The 22,299-nt window shown below is 48.4% G+C and overlaps 1 protein-coding gene across 1 annotated transcript in view; it reads left to right on the plus strand.

Moving 5' to 3' along the window:
* The window catches only part of LOC127033621 (putative bifunctional UDP-N-acetylglucosamine transferase and deubiquitinase ALG13), a 48,663-nt gene that overhangs the window by 22,325 nt on the left and 4,039 nt on the right, over nucleotides 1-22,299 (plus strand). Inside the window, exons 17-18 of the mRNA XM_050921611.1 lie at nucleotides 19,302-19,473; nucleotides 20,725-20,850. Coding sequence (XP_050777568.1) covers nucleotides 19,302-19,473; nucleotides 20,725-20,850 — 298 coding nt within the window. The remainder of the gene's footprint in view (nucleotides 1-19,301; nucleotides 19,474-20,724; nucleotides 20,851-22,299) is intronic.

The raw sequence follows: 22,299 nt of genomic DNA on the forward strand, positions 1-22,299 counted from the left end.
TCTTCTGCACAAGAAAATAGCAACAACCTCCAAACGGACTTTTTCCTGAAATCCGCTTTGCACAGCAAGTTTCTATAAAAGGAAACATACTACAGTATAGGAGAATGAGCTTTCATGGGTGAATACGCACTTCGTCGGGTGCATCTGACGAAGTGGGTATTCACATCCGACGCAGTGGGGATTCACCCGCGAAAGCTCATGCTCCAAAACGTCTGTTAGTCTATAAGGTGCCACAGGATTCTTTGCTGCTTTTACAGATCCAGACTAACACGGCTCCCCTTCTCATACGTACTACAGTATGTGAATCCCTTTGTAAGCACAGTTATTCCCCAAACTGAGACCAATCCAAAATGAAAAGTTCTCAATTCTGCAAGTGAAATGACAGACTTGAGCCTCCAGTCTAAGTTCTGAAGCCCCTTTGGTGTCTGCTCTTGAAAAATCACCCTTTGATCACTCTACTTCCTTTTCCAAACCCTGTTGTAGGTTTAGACTAAACCAAACGGAGTGTGTTAAAAACAGCCGGTCAGTATTTAGCTGTCTGGACTGGAGTTCAGGCATAAGCCTGCTTCAATGCTGACAGTTGTGAATTCAATCGTCCTGTCTTCCAGAATTTTTTCACCGCCGCCATTTGATGTAATGAATTTTGCAAACATAGATTTGGGGTATAAATTGGTATCTTCAGTGTTTAAATGCCAGAAGAGAAAGAAAAAACTCAGGATTATGTTTCAGCAGCCATACGTTAGTCCCTTCTTCTGTTCTGGGCTAAAGCTATGCCCTTTGCTCAGCATTCTTGGAACTTAGATACACTATTCTACTTCCTTTTCAGACTCAGAATTACGAGTGTTTAGCAGGAATGTGTGCATCCCATTTTCCCTTTCCCCTTCTTCCCCTGCCCCCCCCATATGTTTGCCTGTAGTTATTATTGGGTTATTTCTCATGTTCAGCCAACTATTTTGTATTTCCTTTTCTTTCATATTTCTTTTCTTCACTTGCAGTACTTAACGGCAGTGCTGCAGCACTTTAGTGTAGACACTACCTATACCAACTGTCCATCTCCCCGAGAGGTGGTAGCTAAGTCAATGGAGGAATTCTTCCATTGACCTAGTGCTGTTTACAGTAGGGGAGGTAATCTTAACTATGCCGCTCAGAGGCTGTGGATTTTTCACACCCCAGCGTGAAGCAGTTAAGCCGACTTAATTTTCTAGTGTAGACCAGGCCTCATTCTCCAGCCCAAAGTTACACAGCTGTGTGCTAAGGCAGGGAGCTTAGAGATCAGAGGGGCATGCAGACACTCCCACCAGACCCGTTTCTGTCTCTCTCACCTGAAACACCACACTCGCAATTCCCCCCCTCACCCCCAGAGTCCTTTTTAGTCACTTAATGTCCCTTGGATCTCTAGGCTCCAAGCCTTGGCAAAATAGGGGTGTAACTTGGGCTGGAACCTGATGTATGCCATTGTCTTGAAATTGCCCCCCACATGTGGGTTTGGAAGGTTGTTTTATCTAGAGCCATGGTGCTGCTTTTCTGAAGGTCTAATTACCCTGTATGTGGTAACTTTCCCTCACTAAGCATGTCACATAAAGTAATCTGTAAAATGATTACATTGCAGCTCCGTGTCTGCCCAGCTGCCATCGGAAAGGTTCTGACTCTACTGCTTACTATGAAGAACTGCTTCTGCCCAAGCCAGGGTTAATATAGTTTGTAAATCTGGAATTCAGCAAAACCTTTTCTATGAGCAGTGTGGCCCAGTTCCAGGCCTCTTGTTCTGAGTCCCTGTCAGGGGCCCTAACCACTGACCATCATTCCTCTCCGCAGTAACCAGGCAGTATTGAACAGGACGTGTCATGACATTTGTGAGCTCCGCGTCACAAAGTGAATGGCTTGCCATGAAGGCAGCACAGGCTTTGGGTCCTGCTACAGTTCAGTTGGGAGAAAGGGGAGCAGGTTGCGTAACCACCAGGAGGATTTTAGGATGGGATATCTTGGATCTTGTCACTGGCGAAAGCAGTTCCCTTTAACTCTGCTGCTGAGCCTCATTGCCTTACAGTGATGTCCACTGGGTACACAGAGATGTCTTCCATTTTTCTCTTGGGAAGCCCAGCTTTAGGTCAGATGTCTGTTTCAAGTACTTTGAGGTGTTGCACATGTGCATGCTTCTGGTTGCATGGCATGGCAAAAGTGTTAATCCATTTCATTTCGTAGTTTGCCAGACTAGTTCTGATGTGGCTCTGCAGGTTTGTAGCATGACAACTCATTGCTTGAAACATGCAACCAAATTCCATTTGGTGACCATTAGTATGGCCTCTAGTGGCATGGAATAAACTAGTGTTTTTATTTTCTTCTGACATTCCTCACAAATTAGTAAACTTAGTTACTAATGAAATACAAACCAAAGCAAAGTGTATGTTTTAGCAGTAGCCTTGGGTATTAGCATTTGCCTTATTGGCAAAAAGAAGCATTGTCCAAGACACTTGGTAATCTTTCTAAAAGTGCCAATGGCTCCTTTTTTCATCTATCACGGAAGCCAGGAAGGGCACTCCGTTTAATATGTCTTGATTAAAAATGAGCGGTATTGGAGAGTGTACCAGTATAGTTTTTCTCATTTCCCTACCCCTTAATCCTCTCTCAAATGCTTTGCCTATTAATTACAGCGTATAAGAAATAAAAGATGCATTTTTCAGATACTTCACTGTAGATCTCCTATTTAGACATAAAACACTTCATACATAGTGACTAGAGGATGGTAGGAATATAGTGTTATACATACCTATTGTTTCAAGGATTTTGCATTTGAAATTATTGTGGGAATGTAACTCCTTTTGGGGGGGAACAGTCCTGTACAGACTTGAAACACTCGTGGCTTTTTTTCTTCCTGTGTTCTTTACTTAACTATCTTAATACACCTCTGTGTAATAGGAGTTAAGATTAAGTCAAGCTATAAATTTAGCACTATTATTCAAATTAATGTAAACTAGGGTTTCCAGTCTTGGATATGTCTAGCTATGCTTTGTTCTGCACATCTGGACTCAAATTTTGGTTTTCAGGGGCTATAGACGATGTGTTTGACTTTGGACTATTTCGTTAATGTCACTTGAGCAGTGAAAGAGCTGACCTTGTGTCACTTAGTCCCCTGGCAATGCTCTGGAACTGCTCCCCACAAAGTCAGGCAGGACTTTGGGGAGCCTCGTCTCCCATGGAGCAGACTGTCTCCAGGGCAAGAAGCTCACACGGCTTCACCTCCTGGGTCTCTCCTTGGAGCACTCAGCATATGCTCCTCTGTGCACTTCCCACAGCGAGTTCGCCCAGGCGGGGTCCTGGGGAAGCCAGAGGGTCCTTCACCCCCACTTCACAGTCAGATGTGACACTCAGACAGCCCGTAAAACAGAGGTTTATTAGATGACAGGAAGATGATCTAAAACAAAGCTTGTAGGTACAGCAAATGGGACCCCTCAGCTGGGTCCATTCTGGGGCCCAGTGAGCCAGACAACCTGCACTCACTTCCTGTCCCCAGCCAGCTCCAAACTGAAACCCCCTCCAGCCCCTCCTTTCTGGCCTTTGTCTCTTTCCTGGGCCAGGAGGTCACCTGATCTCTTTGTTCACCTTTAGCATCCCCTTGCAAGGGGGGAAGGGCCCTGGTCATTTATTGCGAAGAGACAGACTGTTGGCGATTTATGCACACTGGAGACTTAAGAAATGCATAGGGGAAACTGAGGCACCCACACAGTATTCAGAGGAAACATTAAGAACAGTCCCACTTCGTCAAACCATGCAATGGTAGATGTTGTAGGAAAAGCAGAAATGGTGCAAGATTGGTGTATCTCATTCTAGTAATCCTTTTTCTTATGACGGCTCAATTCACCTTTTGCTGGTGACCGAAATGTAATTATGATCTTTTCAGTGTTTTGACTTCTTTCTGAAATGAAGCTATCCATTTCCTCTTTCCTAAGGGAATTTCACAAAGAATATATGTACAGCCCTTCCGGTTGGTAAGAGTTGGACTCTCCCATATTACACACAGTGAATGTAAAACAATCGTTTTTGATCTCTCAAGTTTTTGAAGGATTAGGTTTAATGCTCTTGTTTCAATTAATTTTGCTCATGCCCTCCAGATCCAAACGGTGGAACTCCAACAGTCTTTAGTTCAGCAGGGACTACAGCAAACTTAGTAAACTTTAGTCGCTGTTTGGATTAGGCTTTCTTGAGACACATAAAATCCTTCAAAGAACTTGGCCCTGGAAGCAAGCTTAGGCCTGGTTTACACTACTCTGTTAATTCGAAAAAGTGATTCCGTCCACATGACCAAATGGTTTTTTCAATTTAAAGGGCTCTTTTATTCGGTTTCTATACTCCACCTCAGCAAGTGGAGCAGCGCTTAAATTGAGATCGCAATCCCGGGTTAAAGGTATTGTGGACACAATTCGACGTTATTGGCCTCAGCTATCCCAGGATGCTCCCTTGTAACCGCTCTGGATGACACTCTCAACTCCAATGCACTAGCCAGGTGGGCAGGAAAAGCCCTGGGAACTTTTTGAATTTAATTTCCTGTTTGATCACCAGCAGCACAGGTGACCATCAGCACAGTCCACCATCACAAGAGATCACACAGTCCTGGATTCGTAGATAAGCTCCAGCGTGGTCCGAACGGGAGGTACTGGATCTCATCGCATGCTGGGGAGATGAGTCTTTTATGGCAGAACTACGTTCCAAAAAAAGGAACGCAAGTACCTACGCTAAAGTCTCCAGGGCCTTAACGGAAAGAGGCTACTCCAGGGACACAGAGCAGTGTCGTACAAAAATCAAGGAGCTCAGGCAAGTGTACCAAAAAGCCAGGGAGGCAAACGGGCGCTCTGGGTCTCAGCCCCATACATTCTGCTTTTACCGTGAGCTCCATGCAATTATGGAGGGTGGTGCCGCCACCATGGACACCTGTCTCTGGACACCTGCAAGGCGGGAGTTGCACGGAGCGAGGAGGAAGAGACATAGCGGGATGAAGAGGAGAATGATGCACAGCTGGCAAGTGGGGAATCTGTTTTCCCCCTAGCCAGGAACTAATCTTAACGCTGGATCCAATAGCCTCTTCTCACTCCCAAGGCGGGCTCCTGTTCCATGACCCTGGAGAAGGTACTTCTGGTGAGTGAGAGCCTGATCAGAGCCACGTGGTGGAGGGTGGGGGGGAGGAACTTGGCTGCGCTGTTTTGTTCATGTTTAGTGTAAAAGGCTCATCCCTGCTCTGAGCCTGATTGGAGCCATTCAGTGGGGAGCGGGGGGTGGTGGTTGTTGTGTGAAGTGATCATCCCAGAGAGCCCACAGACCCTCCTTTTCTATGGCAAACCCACCAGGCATTGCTTGCTGGGAAAGGGGGGCCAGCAGTGTGAAAGCATTGAAATTAATATAGAAGGAGCAGAACCCCGCGTGCCCCTAGGCTGCCTGCAAGCTGAATTCTGTTGCCTGGTTTTGTGTGATGGCTTCCTCATACCAAAGTGCCCCCTTTGTTCTCTGCAACATATTTTTTAAAGTACTACCCTCCCTTTTTCTCCTCTCGCAGGGGCCGCGTTGAAACATTTGCACCTATCTACTCCATCTCAGAGGTTGGTCCAGATTAGAAAATGGAAAAAACAAACTCGGGGCAACATGTTAGCCGAGCTCATGCAGTCCTCCCACACCGATAGGGCCCAGCTGAATGCGTGGAGGCAAACAATTGCAGAGGCCGATAAAGCATTACAGGCACACAGAGAGGATGGACACATGCGATGAGAGCAGGCAGGACGCTATGCTCAAGCTCATGGGGGAGCAAACTGACATGCTCCGCTGTATGGTGGATCTAATGCAAGAAAGGCAGCAACACTGCACACTGCCTGCGTAACCGCACTTCCTCCTCCCCAGGTTCCACAGCCTCCTCACCCAGACACCCAAGAACATGAGGGGGGAGGCTACGAGGACTCACGCACTCACCCCCAGAGGATCGCCCACGCACCAGAAAGCTGGGGTATGCGAACTTTTGATTTGGTTTCTGGACTTGTCCTTCCCTCCTCCTCCACCCCCTCCAGTCTACCTTCTAATTTCTCTCAATACATTGTGCATCAAATAAAGAACAGTTTTTAAACAATTTGGATTTTATTTCCTTTCTCGTAAAGTGTGTGTGTGTGTGTGTGTGTGTGTGTGTGTGTGTATGTGTATATATATATATATATATATATATATGTGTATGTGTATATATATGTGTATGTGTATATATATAAAAATATGGTGTAGGTAACTTCAAGAGAAACAAACACAACTGTCACACCGTACCCTGGCCAGTCATGAAACTGGCTTTCAAAGCTTCTCTGAGGTGCAGCGCTTCCTGGAGTGCACTTTTAATCGCCCTGTTGTCTGGCCATGCGAAATTGGCAGCCAGGTGAGTTGCCTCAACCTCTCACCCTGCCATAGAAGTCTCCCTCTTACTCTCACAGATATTGTGGAGCACACAACAAGCAGCAATTACAGTTGGAATATTGGTTGTGCTGAGATCTAACCGAGCCAGTAAAAGCAGCAAAGAGTCCTGTGGCAACTTATAGACTAACAGACGTATTGGAGCAGGAGCTTTCGTGGGTGAATACCCACTTCATCGGATGCATCCACGTGAAATACCTATGAAAGCTCATGCTCCAATACATCTGTTAGTCTATAAGGTGCCACAGGACTCTTTGCTGCTTTTACAGATCCAGAGTAACACGGCTTCCCATCTGATATGAGTCAGTAAACTGCGCCAGCACCCTTTCAAGCGTCCAAAAGCACACTCTACCATCATTCTGCACTTGCTCAGCCGAGAGTTGAACTGCTCCTTACTACTGTCCAGGGTGGCTGTGTACGGCTTCATGTGCCATGGCATTAAGGGGTAGGCTTGGTCCCCGAGGATAACTATAGGCATTTCAACATCCCCAACAATAATTTTCTGGTCTGGAAAGTAAGTCCCTTCCTGCAGCTGTTCAAACAGACCAGAGTTCCTGAAGATGCGAGCAGCATGCACCTTTCTTGGCCATCCTACGTTGATGTTGGTGAAACGTCCCTTGTGATCCACCAGTGTGTGCAGCACCATGGAAAAGTACCCCTTGCAATTTATGTACTGGTCACTCCAGTATCCCGGGTCCAAGATGGGGATATGCGTTCCGTCTATTGCCCCACCGCAGTTAGGGAACCCCAGTGCATTAAAGCCATCCACAGTGGTCTGCACATTTCCCAAAGTCACTACCCTTGATAGCAGCTGCTCAATGACTGCGTTGGCTATTTGCAGCACAGTAGCCCCTGCAGTAGATTTGCCTGCTCCAAACTGATTCCTGACTCAGTGGTAGCTGTCGGGTGTTGCAAGCTTCCACAGTGCTATGGCCACTCGCTTCTCAACAGTCAGGGCTGCTCTCATTTTGATGTCTTTGCGCTTCAGGGCAGGGGACAGCAAGTCACAAAATTCCATGAAAGTGGCCCTACGCATACAAAAGTTTTGCAGCCACTGGGAATCTTCCCAGACCTGCAACACTATGCGATCCCACCAGTCTGTGCTTGTTTCCCGGGCCCAGAATCGGCATTCCATGGCATGAACATGGCGCAATGCCACCATGATCTCCAAATCGTCACGTGCTATGCGTCTAGGAACATCTGTGTCCATGTCCTCATCAGTATAGTAATCGTACTGTTGTCGCTTCCTCGCCCAGTTTTGCAGGTACTGAACATATTGCCGGATAATGCACGAGGTATTTACAATAGTCAAAACTGCAGCAGAGATCTGAGTTGGCTCTATGTTTGCTGCACAATGGCGCCTGCACGGGTAATCCTTGAAAAAGGGTGCGAAATTAGCTGTTCGATTCAAGATGGCCAATAAAAGACGATAAATGGTTGTCTTCCATAGCTTCCACAGGAGCCGAGGACAACTTCCGCCTCTTTCTCCAGATTGTCTGTGCGGCTCCGTTCACGATGGGTGAGAAACAGCAGGGAATTGCTGCCTTCAGTAGCTTCCACAGGAGCCCAGGACTGACAACATGGAAAAAAGCGGCGAGAGCAGAGTGTGCGGCGGAAGTGTGAGCAGAGTTTGCGGCGGAAGCTGTGTGGCTCTGTTCACGATGGCCAAGAAATGGCGGGAAATGGTTAGATGAAAGAGTGGATAGAAAGAGGAGAGGACATTCAAAGTGGATTCGACATACCAGGAGACGGGGTGCACTGTGCTGCACTATCTGCTGGCAGTATGGCACCTGCTGTAGCCTTCACGGAGGGAGGAGCAAGTGATGGCACACACCCAGAAAAATCTGCAAGAAAGTTTTTGCCCCATCATGCACTGGGAGATTAACCCACAATTCCAATGGGCAGCAGAGACTGCAGGAACTGTGAGAGACTGCAGGAACTCCTCCATTCGATGCTAGCCTCGGTACTGTGGACGCACTCTGTCGAATTCACGTGCTTTAGTGGGGACACATAACATCGAATGTGTGAACTTGATTCAGGAAATTCAAATAAAATAACTCTGAATTTCATACTGTAGACATACCCTTAGTGTAGATGCTCAGGGGTGGTTTTTAGGAGGAAGAAATAATAGTTCCATTTATATTTCACATTTCTCCCACTCCCCACCCCTTCCAGCTACATAGTGAATGCTTGTTTCTGAAGAGGATCCTGTTGAAATGTGGCCTCATTACAGTATCATTGTAAAGTTGGTCTTTAAATCAGTGCACAGTGCTTATCAGATATAAACACAGCCTGGTGGTGGCTTTTACAGTCTGAATTTTATTTGTAAGAGTTCTGCTCCATGTCTGTCTTCTCACTTTTGTGGGGAGAAGGGAGGTGGAAAACCATCTATGTTCTTTGTAAAGCCCTGAATCTCCCCACTCCTAGTTCTGTTTTATGTACAACTCTTCAAGTCTCACCCCAGTGTCTGCTAGCCTTCAGAGACAGGACTGGACCACACCTTGCCTTTGTTAATGGGCTTGGAGAGGCTACTGTTGAGTGAAACAAGGTGTTTTCTCTTCTCTACCCCACCTCTACCCCTGCAGCTTGCTGGTCCAGAGATGAGGTACAGGAACTCATCACTTAAAGTAGTCCCGGATAACGTTGTTTTGTTGTTATGTTGCTGATCAGTTAGGGAACATACTTGTTTAAAGTTGTGCAATGCTCCCGCCTAACATCCTTTGGCAGCTGCCTGCCTTGTCCACTGCTTGCAGGAAGAGCAGCCTGTTGCCAGTAGCTGGTGGGTAAGTGGAACCAGGGTGGATTAGCAGCCCCCCTAGCAGCTCCCTGCTCCCCTAAGTTCCCTGTGCAGCAGCCACCCAGCAGGTTATCAGTTGCTGGCAGTTCAGCTGTCTCTCCCCCGCTGCCATGTGCTGCTCCTGCCCTCTGCCTTGGAGCTGCTGTCAGAGAAAAAACAAGTTCTCACTCTCTGGGCGCAGCAAGTCAGATACTTTATTCTCTCTAAAAGCAGCAAAGAGTCCTGTGGCATGTTATAGACTAACAGATGTATTGGAGCATGAGCTTTCATGGGTGAATACCCACTTCGTTGGATGCATGGATGTGGGTATTCACCCATGAAAGCTCCTGCTCCAACACGTCTGTTAGTCTGTAAGGTGCCACAGGACACTCTGCTGCTTTTACAGATCCAGACTAACACAGCTACCCCTCTGATCCTTGATTATCTCTAGTAATTGCGTAGAGGTAGAGAGCTAAACAGGTCTCTCTCCAGGTAAACAATTCCAGCAGCATTTATACCTTTGTTACGGACAACAATGAGCAACAGCTGCAGTTTGTTTAGACATAGGTCATCCTGAGATCTTATTTTTCTCACTTCTATTTAGCCTCTAGTCTCCTTTCCATACTTATCTAACACAAGGCCGCAACAACTACTTCCACAGTTCTTTCCCCCTCGCCTCACACAATCCTCGCTTCTACAAGTCTCGCGTTAGTAGGGTTACAGCTTAACCTAACTCTTGCTCAGAGTTTGCATTGAAATCCCCTTCAAATACTGTCAGTTCTTTCTCCACTTCCACACACACCCCTTTTGTGCTTCTAGCACCACAAACATTCTTAAATCTCTATTTGCATCAAGTGTTGCATTTCAGATTCTACATCAAATGCTTCAACCTTCAGGGTTTTTATTGGATGCAATAACAATGCATAATTAGCATGGACATGAAAGGTATTACTTTTATCACATTCTTTACAACAACAGTAAAATAATCCTACACTAAACAACAATAATAAAAACATTCCCATTCCCATTCTAATAATATAGTGGGGTTGCTATACAACCTTAATTACAAAACACAATCCATTATACTTAATACAGAAAATGAACACTATAGACTGTATAAAGAACATACTTCTCAACTTGAGATATATTTTGAAGCATATGACTTTGCCCTTGTAATTCAGAGATTCTCTGAACCTCTGGTAGCTGCGAAAGCAAAATTTGAAACTGGTCAGATGTTAGGATAGTCCAGTTAAAGGGTATCTGAAACCTAAGGGCTAATTATAGAATTCTATCTGCAGACCAATAAATAATATGATTGCCTGCAGCCGTGATGAGATTAAAATATATATCTCACAACATAGTGGCCTCAACAAGCACAGGTGTCCTGTCAGGGTAGTTCCTTGTCCCCCACCCTCCCAGCAAACACTGGCATGGACAGTGACAACTTCCCCTGGCTTCAGTTTATGTACACACTGAAGTTGGAGGAGGAGGTGTTTCTAAGGGCCAAAATATCCATTGACTCCCTATTCCTTTCTAAATGGCAGGTGTTATTCTAGGGGCACTGACTATAAATCAATTAGGCATACCAGGAGCTCCGATTTCCAGATGTCATGCTGAATAATCCAGTCCCACATGCATCCTCCCCACGGACCCGGCAGGATTTGGTATGTGGGAGCCCACACCCCTCCTACCGGCCCATATGCTTGAAAGGAGCACTGTGAACATCCACACTTTCACCCAGAAAATCTCCAAGTGTGTCTCCGTGGCCACAGGTCAGATGGTACTCCTGAGGTATCTGTAAGGGCAACGGGCCACGCCTCATGCTTGAGATCACTCCGAATGGCCGTTAGCTGGTCATTCAGGAAATCTTGGATTCTGAGCAAGCCAGATCCCACTGCAATGCCTTCCCAGCCTCAGTGATATTCAATACCATCTCTGTTAAAACATCTGGGTCATTGCACTAAGAACAGAATAAAGTAACTCACCCACTCCAGCCTGCACTTGGGTTAACTGTGCCCCAGTATTCCCAGGAGGTCTCCTATCCAAGTACTAACCAGGCCCAGCCTGCTTAGCTTCTAAGATCAGACAAGATGGGGTATGTTCAGGGTGGTATGACCATTAGGTTGTAGCAGATGTATGGCATTGTCTGTATTTGGATGTGTTACAGGGGTAATAGTGTAATGGAGGAATTGGGGGGGAGGGCAGTGGCAACAAGGTGCCTTTGGTATTTGTCATTTAAAATCCAATTAGGGAGGGTACTACATGCTGAAGGTACTATAAACCCCAAAATCCAATCAATGCCACATTCCCAAGCATGAGTCCCACAAGTTTCTTCCTGCCAGTGTATAATTCTTCTTCGAGATGTGTTGCTCATATCCATTCCAATTAGGTGCGCGCGCACTGCGTGCACGTTCATCAGAAGATTTTTACCCTAGCAACACCCAGTGGGTCGGCTGGGCACCCCCTGGCGTGGCACCGCTATGGAACTGAATATATACCCCTGCCAACCCGTCCACTCCTTAGTTCCTTCTTACCGTCTGTTGGAACAGTGGAGCGCGGCTTAGCTGATCTCCACTTCCCTAGCTATTCAATCGTTCTAGTACTTATTGTGTATATAGTTTTATAGTTGTAGTTAATACTTTTAATAACCTTTTGTTAACGTAGATAGCCCCTTCCCCCCTCTCCTGGTGCCCAGGCCCATGCCTGGTTCATTGGGCTTCAAAACGTGCTCGGCCTGCTGGCAGCCAATGCCAATGGGAGACCCCCACGATTCCTGCCTAACGTGCCTGAGGGAATCCCATCTTACAGATAAGTGCCAGATTTGCAAGTCTTTTAAGCCGCGGACAAAAAAGGAGTGGAACTTTCGTCTTAAGCAGCTCCTAATGGAGGCGGCCCTCACTCTTCCGTTTTCAGCACCAAGTGCCGCACAGTCCACGCCAGGGAGAAGTGCCTCGTCGACACCGGAGAGCGCCGGCACCACCAAGATGCCCCGGCACCAGCTGGCACCGGCCTAGAAGCCAGCCCGGCACCACTCCCTCTCCCCGCGTGCCAAAAAGGTTAAAGCTCCTGCGGCTCCAATATCTACACTGCAGTCTGAGCAACAGCCAAAACCGAGTCATCTGGCACCAACAACTGCTGTGGCACTGGCAATCTCAGCACCGTTGATTCCGGCCATGAAAGAGCCATCGAGTCCGGTGCATGACAGCTCCCCGGCACACGCCACGGTAGAGCTTATCATTCCCACCACGCCAGAGACCTTTTCGATGGTGAGGGAACTCATTGCCCTAATGGAACCCACCCTGCCTCAACCCCCGGCACTGCCGGTGCGGGTTGTTGCGTCAACAGGGAAGCCTGCCTGGTCCGGCCACCTTCCATCAACGCCGCAGGCAGGCACCACTCAAGATCGAGGTCTCGCCAGCGTTCCCGATCTCGCCGCTGGTCCCGATCTAGACGCCGCTCACAGTCCCGGTACTGATCTCCTTCTCTGTACCGGTCATACTCGCGGCACCACTCAAGATCCCGCTCTCCGGACCGATACTCCAGATGGTGATCCAGCTCCTGGCACTGTTCACACTGCAGCCGCTCTCACCATAGAGCTTCACAATCCCTTTTGACCTCCCGGCACCGCGCCGGTCGCAGGTCCCGGTCAACCTCTCGGCACCGGTACGACTCCCGGTACCGCTCTCTGGTGCGGCACGACGTATGGTACCCTGTGCACAGGGCTCCTCCTCACGTGCTCTCTGCTCCACCATGGCCGTCACGGCACCCATCTGAGTCTTCGCACACTGATAGCGCTGCATATGGAGATTCAGAAATGCAGAGCCATGTCCTCCAGGAGGCTCAGGGCACGGAACAAGTGCCTCAGTGGTCCTTCTGGACCCCTTGGGCATATCACCAGGCCCAAGATGAACCCACGGTTCCATCTCGTTCCACCCCATCGGAACGTCGTGCACCAGAGGCCACTGTTAGCCACCCTCCTCCAGCGGGTACAGATTAATTGGCTCTGACACTGGACCCTCAGGTGTGCCTGGACCCTGATGTTCCTCCAGAACAGGAGTCACTAAATAAGCCAACCGTGCCGGGTCTGTCGTCATCCTCTTCACCAGATGAGGCAGTAGCCAGTACTTCATCATCGGGCCCGCCCCCGATCAACCTCCGAGCCCACCAGGACCTTCTCCAGCGAGTCGCCTGAAATATCAACCTCCAGGTGGAGGAGGTCCCAGAGGTGGAAGACCCGGTCATAGACATACTGTCGGCGGATGCCCCAACTCGCGTGGCTCTGCCATTCATCCATTCCATCCAAGGCAAAGTGGACACCATTTGGCAATCTCCGGCGTCTATCCCTCCCAGGCCAGAGGCGTGGAAAGGGAATACATGATACCCTCTAAAGGGTACGAATACTTATATACCCATCCTCCTCCATACTCTCTGATCGTTCAATCTGTGAAAATGCAAGAGTGCCATGGACAGCAAACCCTTGCCCCAAAATCGCGGGAGGCTAGACGGATGGATCTATTGGGGCGAAAAGTCTACTCCGCCGGAGGCCTCCAACTGCGAGTGGCTAACCAACAGGCCCTGCTCAGCAGGTATAATTATAATACGTGGCAATCGGTGGGTAACTTCGCTGAACTGGTCCCACAGGACTCCCCCCCGGAATTCCAGGCCCTTCTGGAGGAAGGGAAGAAAGTGGCACGGACTTCCCTGCAGGCCTCACTCGACTCTGCTGATTTGGCAGCCAGAACCGTGTCCTCGGGCATTACAATGAGGAGAATATCATGGTTACAGGTCTCAGGTCTACCTCCTGAACTGCAACACACTATTCAGGACCTTCCGTTTGAGGGACAGGGCCTTTTCTCTCAGAAAACGGACCCTAGACTCTAGAGTCTCAAAGACAATCGCATCATCATGCATTCCCTCGGGATGCATACTCTGCAAACCCAACGGAGGTCCTTCCGTACCCAGCCTCAGCGCCCTTACCCCCCACCCAGACCACGACAAGACTTTAGCAGGAGGTGTGGTCACAGGAACTGCAGATGGCAATCGGGTTCCCAAGGGGGCCAGAATAACAGTCCCACCAAACCATCAGCTGGACCAAAACTGAACTTTTGAAGGTGCGCCCGAGAGCAGAGCAGCCGTCCTTCCCCAGGATCCCCTTCAGTTTTCCAACCACCTTTCCTCCTTCTTCCCTGCGTGAGCCCAATTAACCTCAGATCGTTGGGTCCTATGCAAGGTGGAATTTGGATACCACCTCCAATTTATTTCGCCCCCTCCCGCCCACCCTCCCTCTTCAGGGACCCCTCTTGCGAACAATTCCTCTGGCAAGAGGTTCGGAGCTGTAGAGGAGGTGCTGGAGGAGTTCAGGGGCAAGGGATTTTACTCCCGATATTTCCTAGTCCCCAAGGCAAGAGGAGGTCTCCGACCTATCCTGGACCTGCGTGGTCTCAACGTCTTTCTGAAGAAGTTGAAGTTCCGCATGGTATCCCTGGGGACCATCATCCCATCCTTGGATCCCGGAGACTGGTTCGCTGCTCTCGACATGAAGGACGCATATTTTCACATCACCATTTACCCTCCACACAGACGGTACCTACGGTTTATGGTGCACCATCAACATTTTCAGTTTGCAGTCCTTCCGTTTGGCCTTTCCACCGCACCGCGCGTGTTTACAAAGTGCATGGCTGTAGTGGCCACCTTCCTCCATCGTCGGCAAATACATGTCTTTCCTTACCTAGACGACTGGCTTATTCGCGGGACCTCCGAGGCCCAAGTCACCAGGCATGTTGCCATCATCACGGACCTATTCGAGCAGTTGGGCCTGATGATCAATCTAGAGAAGTCTACTCTAGTGCCCACTCAAAGAATAGAATTCATTGGGGCCATTCTAGACTCCAAACTCGCAACAGCCTGCCTTCCACTACCCCAGTTTCGGATACTAGTTTCGGTCACAGAAAGCCTCCAAACTTTTCGGATGACCTCGGCCTGCACCTGCCTCAGCCTTCTTGGTCACATGGCCGCGTGCACTTTTGTAACCAAGCACGCCAAACTACGCCTGCGTCCCCTTCAAACCTGGCTCGCCTCAGTTTACCACCCAGGCAGAGATGCCATAGACATGGTCGTCACCGTTCCTCAGAGCGTCTTAGGCTCCCTCAACTGGTGGCTAACACCTTCCCTGGTGTGTGCAGGAATGCCGTTCCAACCGAGACAGCCCTCAGTATCCCTAACGACGGACGCGTCGTCTCTCGGCTGGGGAGCAAACCTAGGCCATCATCACACGCAAGGCCTCTGGTCATCTCAAGAGCTAGCATTGCACATAAACGTCCAGGAGCTGAGAGCAGTCCGCCTCACCTGCCAGACGTTCCAACATCATCTGCAGGGCCGTTGTGTTCTAGTACTCACGGACAACACAACAGCAATGCACTACATAAACAAGCAGGGCGGGACTCGATCCTCCCCCCTTTGTCAGGAGGCGATCCAACTGTGGGAATTTTGTATAGCCCACTCTATAGACCTTATAGCGTCCTTCCTCCCAGGGGTCCGGAACACTCTGGCAGACCATCTCAGCAGATCCTTTCTCTCCCACGAATGGTCGCTTCGCCCAGACATTGTACATTCCATCTTCCAGAAGTGGGGCTTTGCCCACATAGACCTCTTCGCTTCCCGCAACAACAGGAAGTGTCAGAAGTTCTGTTCAATCCAGGGTCTCCCCCCGGGCTCAATATCAGACGCCTTTCTAATCTCTTGGGCGAACCACCTGCTTTACGCCTTTCCACCCTTCCCGATGGTGCAGAGGGTTCTCGTAAAGCTTCACAGGGACAGGGCTCGACTGATTCTGATCGCCCCTGCGTGTCCCCGACAACACTGGTATACCACGTTGCAGGACCACTCGATAGCCAACCCGATCCCCCTGCCCCTTCATCAGGATCTGATAATGCAGGACCATGGCAGACTTCTCCACCAAGACCTGCAATCCCTCCATCTAACGGCATGGCTCCTGCATGGCTAACCCAATCGGAATTAAGCTGCTCTGCCCCGGTGCAAGAGATACTCCTGGGTAGCAGGAAACCTTCTACTCGGTCTACTTACTTAGCCAAGTGGAAATGGTTTTGTTGCTGGTGTCAAACGCAGAATGTCGCACCTACGGAGGTGCCCATCCTCACTATTTTGGACTACCTCTGGTATCTTAAACAACAAGGCCTCGCTATCTCATCTTTGCAAGCGCACTTGGTGGCTATTTCTACTTTCCACTCTGGAGAAGGAGCTTACTCCGTCTTCTCCCACCCTATGATCTCGAGGTTCCTCAAAGGCCTGGAGCATCTATACCCCCTAGTACGACGCCCCGCCCCTTCCTGGGACTTCAATTTAGTTCTGACGAGAGTTACGTCCCCCCCGTTCGAGCCATTGGCAGCCTGCTCACTCCTATATTTATCATGGAAAACAGCCTTCCTTGTAGCCATTACATCGGCTAGGAGAGCCTCTGAGCTTCGGGCTCTGATGGTGGACCCACCATACACGGTGTTCCACAAGGACAAGGTACAGCTACGCCCACATCTGGTGTTCCTCCCTAAAGTAGTCTCGGCCTTTCATCTCAACCAGGACATATTCCTCCCGGTCTTCTTCCCCAAACCGCATACATCTCGTAGGGAGCAGCAGTTACATTCGCTTGACATCCATAGGGCGCTCGCCTTCTATATTGACCGTACGAGGCCCTTCTGCAAAACGCCCCAACTCTTCGTTGCAGTGGCGGACCGGATGAAAGGCCAGCCCGTCTCTTTTCAGAGGATTTCGTCCTGGGTAACAGCGTGCATCCGGACTTGCTACGGTCTAGCTCATACCTCTCCGGGTCATATTACCGCACATTCTACCAGGGCCCAGGCCTCGTCGGCCGCCTTCTTAGCTCAAGTACCTATTCAGGAGATATGTCAAGCAGCTACATGGTCTTCGGTACACACCTTTACTTCCCATTATGCCCTGGTGCAACAATCCAGAGATGATGCAGCCTTCGGCTTAGCAGTTGTGCATTCTGCAGTTTCTCACTCTGACCCCACCGCCTAGGTAAGGCTTGGGATTCACCTAATTGGAATGGATGTGAGCAAGCACTCGAAGAAGAAAAGACGGTTACTCACCTTTGTAGCTGTTGTTCTTCGAGATGTGTTGCTTATATCCATTCTAAAACCCGCCCTCCTTCCCCACTGTCGGAATAGCCGGCAAGAAGGAACTGAGGAGCGGACTGGTCGGCAGGGGTATATATTCGATGCTATAGCGGCGTCACGCCGGGGGCACCCAGCCGACCCGCCGGGTGTTGCTAGGGTAAAAATCTTCCGACAAACGTACACGTGGCACGCTCACACCTAATTGGAATGGATATGAGCAACACATCTCGAAGAACAACAGTTACAAAGGTGAGTAACCGTCTTTTCTTTGTCTCTTCACCACGCTCAGTTCTTAATATCTTTTGTAGGCAGGAATTCCTGGACTTTGGCAATTTCAGCGGAGCGAGTGTTCCTTCTTCTTTCCTGAAGGCATTGTGGTTCAGCATCATACAGGGAAGAGGTTACCAGCACAGCACCCTGTTGTGGTTTGGTTTCCGTAGCAAATACTGAATGCAGGTTAGCTCTGTCAGTGAATAAAGGAGAGGTTACCAGCACATAATCTTGTCCTTTTCTCCTGTGGTTCAGGAGGAAAAGAAACACGAGAAGGAGAGACAGGCTGATCAATAGTAGGAGTTGAATTATCTCGAGGCGGAGGGGCCTTTTTGCAGTGAGACGCATGGATCTAGGCAGTCAGTCGTTGGCACTTCACAGCAGTGTTGGTAGTCAGCTGGAATTGGTAAGGGTCTTTCCAGTACGGAGCCAGAGCAGTCTTTTTCTGGTGGACCTTTACATAGATCTAGTCTCCTGGTTCCAAGGAGTGGCAGGGCTGCTAAGGTCTTTGGGTAGCACTTCTTTACCTGTAAGAAAAGAAACAACACATTTCTTTAGTGCCTGGCAGTGTTTGCAGATTTTACAGCTGCGTGGGCACATTCAAGCCCCTCCTCTTCTTCGTTGTCAGCCAAGCCTTAGCTGTGAGCAGTGTCCTTGAGTGGGGCCAGCATCTTATCTTTGGACTGAGCGTACTAGCTATTTTTTTTTCAGTTAATTCATTCTGTTCTTTTTTCCTTTTCCCCTTCCTGGCTTCTTTTAACCTACAATGGAAACTTCCGTTCTTCACTCATACACCTTTTACCCAACAATGAACGCATGCACATTGCCATTATACAGTACATTAGTCTTATTATTCAATGTATGCCACATACACCCTTCCAGTAAAATAACTTTATTATAGAGCTTTGGAGCAACAAGCCAGGACAAGCACACCCACTTTTGAGGAGTCTACTCGGTACAACCTCTGGTGTCCAATAGTTTCCCACCATACCCGGCCTACCTATGTTTACAGGATTGGGGCTAAATCCTACTTGCTTTATGATGAGAGTAGTCCCGTTGATGTTGATAGTCTTACTTGAGTCAGCGAGGAAGCAGGATTTGGCCTGAATTGCATTAAATTTACATACACAATTTCCCCTCTGCCCCTCATCACACACGCACTCACTCGCTGTTGCTGGAATAATTTTTTTATAGGAAATCACACAGTACTGTAGCTTTGCACTTGATTTCAACACTAGAAGTGAAGTGATATTGGTGATTACTCAATTGCTGCATGAATTCCTTCAGAATATATATGTGAACTCTCAGGATAGCATCCCTGTGTAGTGGATGTACTGCGTTTGTTCGTTTAATATTATACGCCCTCGTGGAGATGATGGAGTTTTTTGCTTAGCGTGTTATGATGTAAAATGCCGTGTAGAATCCCAGCACAATACAAATATTGATAACATTGACATCAAAATGGGGAAGGGGGGGTCACTGATCCATATTCTCTGCAGGATTTTAGGTTGGAATTGGACTCCTAATTCCTTTATGCTCCTCTGAGTATCTCAGCCCAAATAGATAGGAAAACTACCAGACCCAGGTCGTATTTCAGAGATGTGCGTTTCTTGGGTTTTTTTTTTTAAATCAAAGTTGGCTGTGTATTGAAAACTCTCCTGGCTCTTTTGCAGGTGATGGAGAAATCTGCAGAGATCTCCACGTCCTCTTGTGTTAATGATGCTCCAGCAACAGTCATTTCCTCCAGCGTGGCAACAGCCACTCAGGACTATGTTACCACACCCATTCCCCCACAGACCGCAGTTCAGCCCATCCTGGAATCTCCTTCTTCTGCTGAGAGGCCAGGTAGAGTGTTAGATACAAAACTGTAAATTTCAGGTTCTTTCTCACGTCTCCCCCCACACGCTGATGAGTGCTTCGAGGTATTTCCATAGAATGTGGTTCACTTTGCTATGGATCTTTCTTACCCTCACTGCTGACTTTGCTCATGTGGATCACATTTTGGAGGGAGCACTGACAAGCAAGGTTTACGTCTCCTTGGGAGTCCCTCTTCAGCCCAAACAAACATAGATGGCTCCCTAACCTGCATAGAAACTGCACCCATCTAGTCTGGTATCCTGTCTTGGACAGTAGCTGGTTCCAGATGCGTCAAGGGAAGGTGAAGGTGCAGTGGGCAGATGTGGGTTACTCTGCCCCCAGCATCAGGTCCCCATCCTTGTCTCTAATAGAGATTGGCTTAAGCCCTGAAGCACAAAGTTTAATATTGTTGCCTCAGCACAAGTGCCTAGCCAATATGCAAGGCTTGGCTGTCTTCCATGAATTCTTACTTTTGCTCTAGTCTCATTCCTTTTCCCCTCTCCCATACCAACCGTCTCAATTCATACGTCATTGTTTTGTTTACATGATGGTTAAGTTACTTTATGTGATCACTGCATGCTTGCAGTTCTGATTACCATTGCGCTATGTAGGTTAGCCATTTGTAGGGGTAGCTCAGTGGTTTGAGCATTGGCCTGGTATAGCCAGGGTTGTGAGTTCAGTCTTTGGGGTGGGAGGCACTTAGGGGTCTGGGGCAAAAATCAGTACTTGGTCCTGCTAGTGAAGGTAGGGGCTGGACTTAATGACCTTTCAAGGTCCCTTCCAGTTCTAGGAGATAGGTGTATATCTCCAATTATTAAAACTGACTATGCAGGGGAAGAAGTGAAGCTGACTATACACAAAGGCTCACTTCCTTAAAGGTATTTAGGCACCTACTTCCATTAGGAAGCCTTCAAATACACAAAGGAAACTGCAGAGATTTGTTTTTTGAAGTTGTTTGAGTTAGTCATGTCTCTCGTCTTGACTGTAATGAGAGTAGGTAATACATTTCAAACCAAAGGGAATTTAACTATGCAAATCATAAGACAAAAAGTGGGATTTTAAAAAATCCCAAAGACTTTTTAATTTGTCCAGAAGGAATACTAAATCCTTAGAACAGAAGCTGATAACTATACATTTAGAGAGTATGATGGCAGTTCATACTAACTGCACTGGCTAGTAGCTCACTTGTTTTAAAACCATTGAAAATCTGACTTGAGACTTTGATTTTTTTTTACATAGTAGTGATTTCGCCAGTGCCGTCCCCATATCATCCAGCGCCTCCTCCCGCTGTCAGCGAGGTGGGAGACAGTGGCAGCATTGCTCCGCCTTACTCCTACGAGCCCAATTGCAGTGATCTACCTCAAGGTAAGAGGGATGCATTCTCTAACTGTGCACGCTCCCCGGATTGTATATCCTACAGCAGTGGTCTCCAACTTTTTTACAATCAAGATCACTTTTTGAATTTAAGTGCAACCCAGGATCTGCCCTGACCCACTCACTCCATTTCCCCCTCTCTGCCCCCCATCGCTCACTCTCCCCCATCCTAACTCACTTTCCCCAGGCTGGGGCAGGAGACTGGGGCCAGGAGAATGAAATAACAGGCTAATAGTGAAGATCGTGATGTCTGTGGAACACTGGAACAGCAGCAAATGCAGGGGGGAGGCAGTTTTTGTTTACAGTGCTCTTGTAAGTGTATAGAAACCAGAATAATCTTCAGTAAAATATAGCCACAGTGTGACACCTGCCAGACAAGCAGCAGTGAGGCTAGTGAGATTCATCTATAAGTACAAGACAGTAATAGGCCATGGCTACACTTACAGTTCTGCAGCGCTGGTAGTTACAGCTGTGTTCGTACAGCTGTGTAGGGCCAGTGCTGCAGTGTGGCCACACTGACAGCTACCAGCGCTGCAGTGTGGCCACATTTGCAGCACTTGCAGCGCTGTTGGGAGTGGTGCATTGTGGGCAGCTATCCCAGCATTCAAGTGGCTGCAACATGCTTTTCAAAAGAGGGTGGTGGGGTGGAGTGTGACAGGGAGCGTGGGGGAGACAGAGAGATTGGATTTTTGGAGCTGACACTGTTCTCAGCTCCCTGCCTTGCAAGTTCTAAGGACTGGAAGATACACAGTGCCTACCTTCAATCATTTTAAAAGTTTTGACCTTTCCCCCACCTGTCTCTTATTCACTAAATGCTAATTAAGCACTCCTAAATAGCCGTCAGACCACATAAACTGTTGCTCAACATTACCCCTCCCCACTCTCTCCTCAAGCAAACAGCTTTGAACATTCCAAAGCAATTCTCCTGCCTTCGCTGGCTCGCTCACTGGAGCAAAGAGCAGCTGTGTTTGTTTTTTAGCAAGTAACTACGGGGAGATCGGAGTTCAGCCATTCTTCTGGTTTGTTGTGGACAGGAATTCTGGGATACCTCCTTATACCCCGGAGGCCAATAAAAGCGCTGGTGGTGTCCACACTTGCTGACCAGCGCTGCATCACCAGCGCTGGAATCGCTACACCCGAGGCAGACCAGGTGTACAGCCAGCGCTGCAGCCAGGGAGTTGCAGCGCTGGCTGTGGTTTGCAAGTATGGCCACATCCTGAGTTGCAGCGCTGTAACCCCCTCACCAGCCCTGCAACTCTCCAGTGTAGCCAAGCCCATAGTCACCAAGAATTTAGTGTCACCTTACAAGACCTCAAGAAATAGTTTTCTGGATAAGAATTTTACTAGTGCAGTCTCAGAGGCTCTGTCTGGAATGCTAATGCAGGGAGTCTCGTCAACATACTTTACACTTCTCATTCCGGTGGAGTACTGGAGTCGATG

This window comes from Gopherus flavomarginatus, chromosome 13 (genome assembly GCF_025201925.1).
Source record: "Gopherus flavomarginatus isolate rGopFla2 chromosome 13, rGopFla2.mat.asm, whole genome shotgun sequence".
In the NCBI taxonomy this organism is placed as follows: Eukaryota; Metazoa; Chordata; order Testudines; family Testudinidae; genus Gopherus; species Gopherus flavomarginatus.